The 13,187-nt window shown below is 35.3% G+C and overlaps 1 protein-coding gene across 1 annotated transcript in view; it reads right to left on the bottom strand.

Annotated features, from left to right (window-relative positions):
* thada (THADA armadillo repeat containing) overlaps positions 1–13,187 on the bottom strand; it is a 195,221-nt gene that overhangs the window by 133,316 nt on the left and 48,718 nt on the right. Inside the window, exons 23-26 of the mRNA XM_073834661.1 lie at positions 10,481–10,613; positions 7,502–7,624; positions 7,292–7,414; positions 61–152 (exon numbers count right to left, since the gene is read on the bottom strand). Coding sequence (XP_073690762.1) covers positions 61–152; positions 7,292–7,414; positions 7,502–7,624; positions 10,481–10,613 — 471 coding nt within the window. The remainder of the gene's footprint in view (positions 1–60; positions 153–7,291; positions 7,415–7,501; positions 7,625–10,480; positions 10,614–13,187) is intronic.

The following is a 13,187-nucleotide window of genomic DNA, read 5'->3' as shown; positions in this document are numbered from 1 at the left end:
GTGTGTTTTTTTTTTTTACAGTGTAGTTAGGAGTGGTACATAAAACAATTGAAGTCACACCTGTTCTTTTTGGAGTGCTCATCTTTTCCCTTCTTCACCCCGAATATCCGCGTAATCAGAGTGCTGAACAGGAGTGTCGAGGAGTTCCTCACCTAGAAAGAGGACAGGATGGAGAAAATGACAACAAGGCAAACCTTTACTCCATGAACATTTATCATTCAAGCTTTGACGCACAATATTACATAAAATAATTGTGACGCTCATAATAATCTAATAATCCTAAATGCAAAAGGACTGCTGAGAATTGTAGGCCAGTGATATACTAACAGACTGATATGTAAATAAAATCAACAACATATTAACTTCTATAGCCAGATTTCCCCATGCAGAAGGTGGCTTCTGTGTGAGCTGTGCTTCATAAAGTATATCTCTACTATACTGACAAGAGACGATGGACTTTTTGCTTGTAAAATTTTACCAAAATTCACAGCAGCAAAAAATGGCCTGTTTGATGAAATAAAATGTTACAGAAAAACACTCATGAAAATTAAATAACTTTTGGTGCAGAAACACTATTGAAGTATCAACACATTAAAGCAAGGGTCACCAAACTTGATCCTGGAGGGCCAGTGTCCTGCAGAGTTTAGCTCCAACTTGCCTCAACACAGCTGTCTGGAAGTTTCAAGTATACCTATTAAGACCTTGATTAGCTGGTTCAGGTGTGTTTAATTAGGGTTGGAGCTAAACTCTGTAGGGACACCGGGCTTCCAGGACCGAGTATGGTGACCCCTGCATTAAAGTAATTGTTCACCAAAAAAAAAAAAAAAAAATCCCTCACTCTTGTGTCTTGTAAGACTTAATTATTCTATATTATTATAATTTTATTTTATTTTATTTTATTCAATTTTTTATTCAAAATAACTTATTTCTATTTGAACATATTTTAAAATTATAAAAATGATTAAAAAAAATGTAATTAAAATTATATTTTATATAAAATAAAAAGCTTCTGTAACACTATACCATTCAAAAGCTTGGAGTCCATACAATTTATTAATTAATTATTTTTTTTTATTTTTTTGAGAAAGCAATCAGAGAACTTAATGCTTTTATTTAGCAAGTGTGCTTTAAATTGCTCAAAAGTGATGATAAAGACATTGGTAATGTTACAAAAGATTTCTATTTCAGATAAATGCTGTTTTTCTGAACTTTGTATATATTAAAGAACCCTGAAAAAAATTCTACTCAGCTGTTTAACATATATATGTGACCCTGGACCACAAAACCAGTCATAAGGTTAAATTTTACAAAACTGAGATGTATACATCATATGAAAGCTCAATAAATAAGCTTTATTGGTGTATTGTTTGTTAGGATAGGACAATATTTGGCCGAGATACAACTATTTTAAAATCTGGAATCTGAGGTTGCAAAAAATTAAAATACTGAGAAAATCACCTTTAAAGTTGTCCAAATTAAGGTCTTAACAATGTGTATTACTAATCAAAAATTACATTTTGATACATTTATAGTAGGAATTTTACAAGAAATCTTCATGGAACGTGATCTTTACTTAATATCCTAATGATTTTTGGCATAAAATTAAAACCAATAATTTTGACCCATACAATGTATTTTTGGCTATTGCTACAAATATACCCCAGCGACTTAAGACTGGTTTTGTGGTCCAGGGTCACATATATATATATATACATACACATACATATATATATACACACACACACACACACACACACACACACACACACACACATATATATATATACATATAGCAGCAAATCAGAAATCACAGGAATGGATTATATTTTAAATAACTTTTGGTGCAGAAACACTATTGAAGTATCCACACATTAAAATAATTGTTCACCAAAAAAAAAAAAAAAAAAATCCCACACTCTTATGTCTTGTAAGACTTTTTTTGTGCACATTATTATAATTTAATTTTATTTAATTTTATTTTTTTACTATTTAAAATAACTTATTTCTATTTGAACATATTTTAAAATTATAAAAATTATTAAAAAAAATGTAAAAATTAAAATTATATTTTATATAAAATAAAAAGCTTCTGTAACATAATACACTATACCATTCAAAAGCTCGGAGTCAGTACAATTTTTTTTTTTTTTTGAAAGAAACTATAGAAGTTAATACTTTTATTTAGCAAGGGTGCTTTAAATTGCTCAAAAGTGATGATAAAGACATTTGTTATGTTACAAAATATTTTTATTTCAAATAAATGCTGTTCTTCTGAATTTTCTATATATCAAAAAAACTGAAAACATATTTTACTCGGCTGTTTTCAACATAATAACAATAATAGTAATAATAATAATAATAATAATAATAATAAATATAAATATAAATAAATAAAAAAATTCAGCAGCCTATCAGAATATTAGAATGATTTCTAAAGGATCACGTGACTGGAGTAATTCAGCTTTGAAATCACAGGAATAGATTATATTTTAAAACATAATCTTATAGAAAACAGTTAAAATAGTAAAAAATATTTCAAAATTGTACTGTTTTTGCTGTACTTTGGATCAAATAAATGCAGGCTTGGTAAACAGAAACAGCCTTCTTTAAAAAAAATCTGACTGTTCAAAAACTTTTGACTGGTTGTGTATTTACATATTTTTAGAAACGTGTCTGTTGTTTTGTATTCATACAAACATCAATGAGCTCCAGTGTTGTTCAAAATATCTTCTTTCATACAGGTTTGGAACAACTTCATGGTGAGCGAAGAGGAAAATTGGGTGGATTATTTTCTTTAAGTGGACCTCGGGGAGAAAATGTAATAAAAAATATGATATGACCTCTTTAACATGAGTGAGTAGTGAGTCAGAGCACATGATGATGGCCCTCGAGACGATTACAAAGCAAAAATTGGTCTTGCAGCTCAAGGGTGTACAAGAGTCACAGAACCAAAGTCATGCAGGATTTGCAGGGTCTGATGACATCTTGTTCCAGGAACTGGACAAGGCCTTCAAATCACAATCTTATGTGGCTAAAGTAATGCTGGACACACCAAACTAAAATGTTCGAAGTGTTACTGGCTCATAACTTTTAATCACATTTTAATGTCAGCTTAAGAAACATTCCTCACAGACTACAAGAAAACTGTGTGTGTTCTCTGTGACCGACTGCTGCATTCTGGGAAGGATTAGGCTTACTGTACTCTACAGTAAAGCCTGCTGGCATGAGCGCTGCTGTAAAAAAGGGAAAACGCCAACAGTAGCAGATCTTCCGACATCCTGAGAGTAAGGAACGAGTGGGAGCGGGGGGGAAGGACTCAAAAGGAATGAACTGATAAGAAAATGAAGTGAGGAGAGATGCATGAAAGAGCCGTTAAGGCAGATAGACAGGTATGAGGGAGGAGAGTACAGGAATGTGACCTGGAGTTGTCGCCATCGTGACCTGTAGGAGCCGTGTCGCCCATGTGGAGGTGATCAAAGCGAGCAATCTAGGGCAACCGGCCAGGACCACCGCACAGCTGTATCTGTGTGTGTGTGTGTGTGTGTGTGTGTGTGTGTGTGTGTGTGTGTGTGTGTGTGTGTGTGTGTGTCCGCACGTACAGCTCCTGTCCCCCGTGTTCTCATTCACTTTAATTATTAACCTGTCAGTGCCTCAGCAACATATGGCCTGACAGGGTAGTGTACGTGAGGAACAGTGAACAAATGAGCGTGAGAAAAGACTGAAAAGGCAAGCAACACTGGAGAGAGAGAATTATATACTTTAAATCCTCCTAATAAAATAAGGAGTGAAATATATTTAGTCTGTGCAATGCATGCGTATGTTTGAATATCTGAATACTCAGTCAGACTCAGAAATGTGTAAATATCATAACATCAAACCAAGTGGTGTCTTGAAAGAAATGATGCTAGGGTTTCATATAGTTGATACAGAGTGCTTGTATATACGGGCCATTCTACTGAACTGGTGCCAAGTCAGAGTTGAAACCATTACCACAAATTTTGTAAGCATGCAAATTTCTAGTAAATGTGCAGTTATTTCTCATAGTATTTACAGAGGGTTTTGGAATATTTACCGAAACACAGTAATAATAATTTAATGAGAAGGGTTATATTGACCTATTAATATTTTGTTAACATCTGCCTTATAAATACGTTTTTTGCGATTTTATTCAAAAGTTTTCAGAGGTAAATCAGTAGTTACAAATGAACAATATTTCAAGTGCAATTTATGAGATTTTTGGTATTTTGAATCCAAACTTTTTTTTGTAAAAGGGAAAAAGATAGGTATTTAAAATATACATTGAACCAAACACTATCAGAACATCTTATTTGATAATTCAGTATACTTTCTTTTAGACGAAACATCCCACGTTTCAGTCGTGACTGCACATTTTCGGCAGTGACCGTAATGTTTCGGTAGCGACCACATCACATTACAGAATTTTAACCCACATCCCAAAATACTACTTTAATAAAAATACTAAAAATTTGCATAACTGTACCAAAATTTAGCTATTTCCCCCAGATAAAGTATTATGTTTTCCCTTTTGTCACTACCAAAACAGTGATGACGTGTTTCGGTTAGTTACGGTAATGACAATTTTATGGGATAACTTAATACTTACATTTTTTTTAAGGGTGTGTTCACACTTGTATTTCAGTTTGTTTGGTTCATTTGGTCCGGACCAAAAAGGAAAATGACACATTAGGTCCTGCTCCGCTTAGCGTTCACACTGGCATTTTTGAAAAGTGAACCTAAAGATATTGAACCTTAAGGCATAGTGATACGTTCACAACCTGATTGGACGGAACTCACCGAACACTCCAAACAAAAGGAAAAGGTGCGCTCGACTTAAAGCGGCACTGCGGGTGTATGACAAAGTACCCATTCACTGATCAGTCGCTAATCGCCACTATAAGTCGAATACACACAATGCTGAACTAAGCGTGTTTATTGTTGCGTGCATGTGATTTTATTTTCACCTCCTGCAAACTCACATAGAGCTCATAAAAAGGCACTTGACCTCCTCGCTGGTCCACGTTTGCCCTCTGCTCATTTGTTTTGGATACACAGCTTGTTCCCTTCGTGAAACCCTGTCGCATAGCATTGCATCTTGTCATTACTTCCTGTTTTTGGTTCGTTTAGAAGTATTTGGTCTGTGTGCATTCATATTTCTTTGGAACCACAACAGAGTTTGTTTGGAAGCGGACCAAGAGTGTTTTGTTAAAAATGACTGAGCTGACTTCATAAAATAGGTTTTAGCAATTCAAATCCACTAAATTCACAGTTTTTAAACCTTCAAATGATACACATTTCCTACCGTTTCACTTATCATAGATATTACACAAAGTCTACACTACCTTTTAAAACTTGAAAGGTTACTCAGTACGATTTAAGCTTTAAAGGGTTAGTTTACCCAAAAATGAAAATTAGCCCATTATTTACTCACCCTCAAGCCATCTTAGGTGTATATGACTTCCTTCTTTCAGACAAATGCAATCAGAGTTTTAATAAAACATGTTCTAGCTCTTTCAAGCTTTATCATGGCATAGGCAGGTGTTTCTCTTCAACAGGTTAAAAGAAGTCAAATAAAGCGCATCCACCATAATAAAAAGTGCCTCACACGGCTCCGGGAGGTGAATAAAGGCCTCCTGTAGTAAATCAATGTGTATTTGTAAGAAAAATATCCATATTTAATAGTAATAATCACTTTAATCTAGCTTGCGCTCACTGTTGTACACGGAAGCATCTCTGGGCAGATAACGTAGGACGTCGCTCAGAAGTGACGAACAAAGGAAGGATTCCGATGAAGGATTTCAATAAAAGGCAAGAGGGACTGGTTTTTCTTTTTTCTGAAGTAGTGAGTCTTTGCTTTCTTTGCTCCTGGAAACAAACATTGGTTTTCACGAGACTTAAAGGAACACTCCATTTTTTTTGGAAATAGGCTCATTCTCCAACTCCCCCCGAGTTAATAAGTTGAGTTTTACCGTTTTGAAATCCATTCAGCCGTTCTCCTGTATCACTTTTAGCATAGCTTAGCATAGATCATTGAATCCTATGAGACCAATAGCATCTCGTTCAAAAATGACCAACGAGTTTTGATATTTGTTCTATTTAAAACTTGACTCTTCTGCAGTTATATCGTGTACTAAGAACGGCGGAAAGCTGCGATTTTCTAGGCCGATAAGATTAGGAACTACACTCCCATTCTGGCGTAATAGTCAAGGAATTTTGCTGCCGTAAAATGGACGCAGCAGGCGCAGTAATATCACGCAGCGCCTGAAATTAGTTCCCAGCTAGATAACTTCCAACGAGGAACGCTCCCTGTGCATGCAGTTGGTCACATTGTGCTGCGATGTGCTGCGTGAGATTACTGCGCCTGCTGCGTCCATATTACGGCAGCAAACTTCCTTGACTATTACGCCGGAATGGTAGTGGTTCCTAATCTTATCGGCCTAGAAAAATCGCAGCTTTACATTTTCCGCTGGTCTTAGTACACGATATAACTACAGAAGAGTCAAGTTTCTAAAATATATATCGAAAATATCGAAACTCGTTGGTCATTTTTGAACGCGATGCTATTGGTCTCATAGGATTCAATGATCTATGCTAAGCTATGCTAAAAGTGATACAGGAGAACGGCTGAATGGATTTCAAAACGGTAAAAATCAACTTATTAACTCGGGGGAAGTTGGAGAATGAGCCTATTTCCAAAAAGTGGCGTGTTCCTTTAAAGGCGCATGCGCAATACCGGCATCCTACATCGTTCACTCAGAACGGCTTCTGTGTACAACAGGAGGCCTTTATTCACCCCCCAGAGCCATGTAAGGCACTTTTTATTATGGATGGATGCACTTTACTGGACTTGTTTTGACCTGTTGAAGACAAACACCCGCCTATTGCCATGATAAAGCTTGAAAGAGCTTGAAAAAGGACATTTTTTAATACAACTCTGAATGGATTCGTCTGAAAGAAGAAAGAAATATACGCCTAGGATGGCTTGAGGGTGATTAAATAATGGGCTAATTTTAATTTTTTGGGTGAATTAACCCTTTAAAACTTTTTTTGCTCACCAAGGCTACATTTAGATCCAAAATACAGTAAAAACAGTTGTAAGGACTTGTAAAGAACCACAAAGAATAACAAAAGAACCATGGTGCAGTGATAGTGACATACACTTTGTGGTACATACCATGTTATTTACAAGTTACTTTAAGAGTTTTACAAAATGAAAAAACGTACTTTTTTGTTATTGAAGGAACTATAGAAAGAAGGAAAAGGGTTTACTCACGGCCCAAATAGGAGAAGTGAAACCCAGTATAGCAGCTTGCATGCCTTCTGAAACAAATGGCACAATGTTCTCCCCCAGACGCGTGTCTCGATACAAAGCCCTCAGGATGTTCAGAGCGTGGACCTGCATGTACATAAAAACAAAGAGCTATTAAACATGCCTGATTTTACTAATATTCTCCTCTTTTAGATAAAGTGTGTGAGTGTCCACCTGTGGCACAGAGCTGCTCTCAGTATCTCCATCATTGGAAGGCATGGCCAATGCAGTCAGAGATCTCATGGTCATTTTCAGGAGTCCACAGCTGGATGATTTGGGTTCAGAGGACAGCAGGGCCTACAAAGAGACAACATTATTACAGCTGTCACATACGAAAAGATTAACAGCCAAGTTCCCACACATTTGACATGGGGCTGGGTAAACGATGACAGAAGTTTCATTTTTAGGTGAACTTGTCCTTTAAGCTGTATTTCAGACGGGACATTCCTTTGAGATGGTGACAGTGAATGACAGCATGACAGAGGAAAAATGACTCAGAGTATGTAACCGAATACAGCCTCTGTTCTTTTGTCCTCATGCCAAAGGGTGTGAACTCATCACGTAAGACCATCTTTTCCGGGACATACCGCAGGAATGTGCGCTTATGCCAGGTGTTGAGTCTATCCATCCTCCCCCTGTCTTATTCTTGCCTAAAACCCTCTCATTGTCTTGCGTTTCAGATCCAAAGCCCATTTTTCCTTGACTTCAGTATTCAGCTATTCTGACCTATCAGAGGACTGTCCACAGGGGAAGATCTCCATCATAAAAACTATATGGAATCAATTACCGATCCGCAGATGTTTAAATAACACTAATAAACCCAATTCCTTGTGGTGGGAATCTTCAGAGATTGTCAGATTATTACTTGTTTGCGTAAGTATGACTCTTTTGGAGGTACTATGCAACTAATACATCACACATTTTTATTGTGAATTTTATAGTTAGGATTACAAAAGTTAATTTATGACCGCATAGCCCCTGCTAAATGGTGCCGCAACTGAACCATCATAGAAGTCTCTTTCTTCTTCATGAAGGGATAGATATTTTTGATGAGAGCTTTCTGACACTGCATAGACAGTAATGCAACTGAAATGTTCAAGACCCAGAAAGGTAGTCAGGACATTAATAAAATAGTCCATGAGCCATCTGTGGTTCAAATTTAATGTTACGAAGCTACAAGAATACTTCTAGAAAGTTCAATTGAACAAGTTTAATAGAAAGTACAATAGATAGAACAGCATTTATTTCAAGCAAAATTTGTGATAATGCAAGTCTCTACTGTTTAAATCATTTTAATGCTGAATAATCGTTGAAAAAACCTTTCTGACTCAATACTTTTTTAAACAGTAGTGTATGTCACTGTAAAAATACCCTATTTGAAGGAGTATTTGTCAAATGTGATCAGTTTTTTCAATTAATAAGTGCAATTGAGATCAAGTTTACAATACATCTTGCAGAAGCTGCAAAATGTTAATTAGTTTACCAAAATAAGACGGATCATACAAAATGCATGTTTTTATTTAGTACTGACCTGAATTAGACATTTCAGATAAAAGATGTTTACATATAGTCCACAAGAGAAAATAATAAGTTGAATTTATAAAAATTACCCTTTTCAAAAGTTTACATTCACTTAATTCTTAATACTGTGTTCTTACTTGAATGATCCACAGCTGTTTTTTGTTTTTTTGTTTAGTGATAGTTGTTCATGAATCAACTGTTTGTCCTGAACAGTTAAACTGCCCGCTGTTCTTCAGAAAAATCTTTCAGGTCCCACAAATGATTTGGTTTTTCAGCATTTTTGTGTATTTGAACATTTTTCAACAATGACTGTATGATTTTGAGATCCATCTTTTTACACCGAGGCCAACTGAGGCACTCACATGCAACTATTACAGAAGGTTCAAACGCTCACTGATGCTCCCGAAGGAAAAACCATTAAGAGCTGGGGGTTAAAACTTTTTGAATTTAAAGATCAGGGTAAATTTAACCTATTTTGTCTTCTGGGAAACATGCAAGTATCTTCTGCAGCTTCTGAAGGGCAGTACTAAATGGAAAAATATGATATTTAGGCAAATTAAGAAAATGTACACATCTTTATTCTGTTCAAAAGTTTTCACCCCTGGCTCTTAATGCATCGTTTTTCTGTTTAGAGCATCAGTGAGCGTTTAACCTTCTGTAATAGTTGCATATGAGTCCCTCAGTTGTCCTCAGTGTGAAAAGGATCTGTGATGGATCTCAAAATCAGACAGTCATTGTTAAAAAGGGTTTAAATACACAAATGCTGAGAAACCAAGAATTTGTGGGCCCTGAAGGATTTTTCTGAAGAACAGCGGGCAGTTTAACTGTTCAGGATAAACAAGAGACTCATCACTGAACATAAAAACACAGCTGTGGATCATTCAGGTAACAACAAAGCAATAAGAATCAAGTGTACAGTATATAAACATTTGAACAGGGTCATTTTTATCTGAAGTATTTTATTCAGGTCAGTACTAAATGAAAAAAAAAATAGTACGCATTTTGTATGATCCCTCTTATTTTGGTAAAATAATTAACAATTTGCAGATTCTGCTGGGTGTATGTAAACTTTTGACCTCAACTGTATGTCCAATAATAAAAAGGGTTCCACTATCGTGCCACTAATAAAACCCTAAAACCCTTTTTCCCCCCATTAAAAATTGACCCTTTGCTAAGAGTTTGATTGACAGGCGATCTGACCAATCATAACACCGAATCTACCATTTTTGTCAGACAAACAAACCAGATAGAAGAGTAGATTAATGTCAGTGGTCTTGAACTTGAAAAGCTGTGTGCATTGACGTCTTTCCGTGGTTTAAATGCGATACCTTCTGGTGTTCATTCACGTTTATTTGATGCTACAACTAGTAAAGAGGAAGAGACTCTACAGTGATCTGTCACAACACATTAAAGGGCTACAAAACAGTATTTATTGTTTGAATTTCTTACAAAATGACTAGATTTGAAAGCTGAGTCTGTTTCCTACCTAAAGTATGTCAGTTTACAGTCTTTATTCAGATTATACAGTAAGAAAGGAGTGGCAGTTAAGCAGACTAAATGATTGAAGAAGTCTGGCATACTGGGGGAATCTAGTGGTCTGTGCCATACATAAAGAAGGTCCAAGGAACTAACCTGTATATAGAAGGGTATTCCCGCACTGCGGCGAGTTGCACACAGTTTTGAGGAGGGGTCACTGGATTTTACTTCCTCAAGAACCTCCTTCAGCCATTGTGCTGGCAACTGCTGTAGCATAGCGCTCCCACTCCTAAAACACACACACACACAGATTACACACAAACCCACATAAGACCTTGTTGTGGAATTCCGAACAAGACATTGGCTCCCAGGACTGCTGGTTTCCAAGTTTGTGCGGTTCCCAGTGTCTCTCAGACATTTTTGTTTAGGTTTTCTCTGATGTGATATTATCCACAGTTTTCAAAGCAATCTAAAAAGCAAATTACATCCAAATGTGATCTCAAAGCACAGACCATAAAATTAATTGAATTTAAAAACTCATTCGGGGAAAATGTCAGACTACAGCCAAGTTATACTACAGCGGAAAAGTTGTGAAGATAAACATCAGTTTTTATAAACAGTCGTTGTGTAATCATACAGTCTGACTTGCTTGTCAGTCATGGTTTCCAAAAACAATATTAAGCAGCAAGTTTTGATAGTTAAAAAAATGTTTCTTGCGCAGCAAATCAGCATATTAAAGTGATTACTGAAAGAATCATTTGACATTAAAAACTGGAGTAATGATGCTGAAAATTCAGCTTTGCATAACAGGAATAAATTACATTTTTATTCCGAACAGGCTAGACAACAACTCAACGAGTGTTATTGAAGTATTGTTTGTATGTTATTACCGCTATTTTCAATCAACTTTCATTTTTATATTTTCAGTTTTAACTTTAGTTTGTTTTTTTAATAATCGTTTATGATTGTTTGAATTTTTTTGTCATGTATTTTGTTTTTAAAATATTTCTAAACAGTTGCAAGTTATTAGTACTTCAGGTGCAGTATTATTGAAAATGTTCAGGGTTTCTTCAGGTTTTATCAAGTTAAATTTAAGACTTATTAAAAGACCTTTTATGACCAAGTAAAGAAAATGAAAGGACTAAATTAAAGAGAACATCAGTTTCCAAAAACAATATTAAGCAGCACAAATTTTAATAATAATAAACAAATGTTTATCACAGCAAATCAGCATATTTGCATGATTTCAGAAGGATCATGTGACACTGAAAACTGGAGTAATGATGCTGAAAATTCAGCTTTGCATCACCGGAATAAATTACATTGTTATTCCGAACAGGCTAGACAATAACTACGACAAGTGTTATTTAAGTATTATTTGTATGTTATTACCACTATTTTTAATCAGCTTTCATTTTTATATTTTCAGTTTTAACTTTAGTTTGTTTTTTTAATAATTGTATATGATTGTCTTTTTTGTCATGTATTTTGTTTTTAAAACATTTCTAAACACTTGCAAGGTATTAGTACTTCAGTTGCAGCATTATTTAACATTTTCAGGGTTTTTTCAGGTTTTATCAAGTTACATTTACGACTTTTTAAAGACCTTTTATGCCCAAGTAAAGAAAATTAAAGGACTGAATTAAATTAAAGAGAACATCAGTTTCCAAAAACAATATTAACAATATTAAGAAGCACAAATTTAACAATAATAAACAATGTTTCTTACGTTATTACTGCTGTTTTCAATCAGCTTTCAATTTTATATTTTCAGTTTTAACTTTAGTTTGTGTATGATTACCTTTTTTGTCACGTATTTTGTTTTTAAAATATTTCTAAACAGTTGCAAATTATTAGCACTTCAGCTGCAGTATTATTTAAAATGTTCAGGGCTTCTTCAGGTTTTATCAAGTTACATTTAAGACTTTTTAAAGATCTTTTATGACCAAGTAAAGAAAATTAAAAGGACTAAATTAAAGTGAGCATCAGTTTCCAAAAACAATATTAAGCAGCACAAATTTTAATAATAATAAACAAATGTTTATCACAGCAAATCAGCATATTTGCATGATTTCTGAAGGATCATGTGACACTGAAAACTGGAGTAATGATGCTGAAAATTCAGCTTTGCATCACCGGAATAAATTACATTTTAAAGTATATTTAAATAGAAAACAGTTTTTCAAATTGTAAAAATATTACCATTTTTTACTATATTTTTGGTCAAATAAATGCAGACTTTATAAGCAAAATGGACTTCCTTCAGATTTAGATGTCTTATTCGCAAAGCTGTGCTTACGAAATAAAATCTCAGTAAGCCACAGTACAATTTGAGGAATCATTCATGTTTGTAGTACAATGTTCGTAGCGTAAACAGTACTGGATGAGTTACACAACAACAACGATTAATATTTCATGTTAAAGGTTTGTTCAAAACCCTATTCCAAAGTATGAGCAATAATAATAGAGATGCTTGCCTAAGCAAGCACTGTAATTACACTGCAGGCCTCGGTTGAATACACACACAAACACATAGCAGGAGCTGCCCAAGCGTGTGCAGGACGCCCACTTTGAGAGCGGAGAAAAATGCGAGGCTCTCGTTATGAAAAGTACCGTTATACCAGACGCGCTGGACCGAACAGGCCAGATCAAACAATCCAAACCACACAGAGCGCCCGGGCACACACACACACACCTCACTCAGGAATACACTCCCCTAAACACAAGGAGAAACCTTCAAAAGGCAGCCGTCGAACGCCCCACAATCAACACCTCGTAACGGGCTTAGTGGTTGCCGGTGGAGCCGTGTAATCACACAGCAATGCTTTTCCTCCAGAAGCACCTCTGAGACTCCACAAACGCT

The sequence above is a fragment of the Garra rufa genome, chromosome 2, assembly GCF_049309525.1.
Source record: "Garra rufa chromosome 2, GarRuf1.0, whole genome shotgun sequence".
In the NCBI taxonomy this organism is placed as follows: domain Eukaryota; kingdom Metazoa; phylum Chordata; class Actinopteri; order Cypriniformes; family Cyprinidae; genus Garra; species Garra rufa.
Note: the sequence above shows the minus strand (reverse complement) of the source record. Positions and strands in the feature narration are given on the sequence as shown.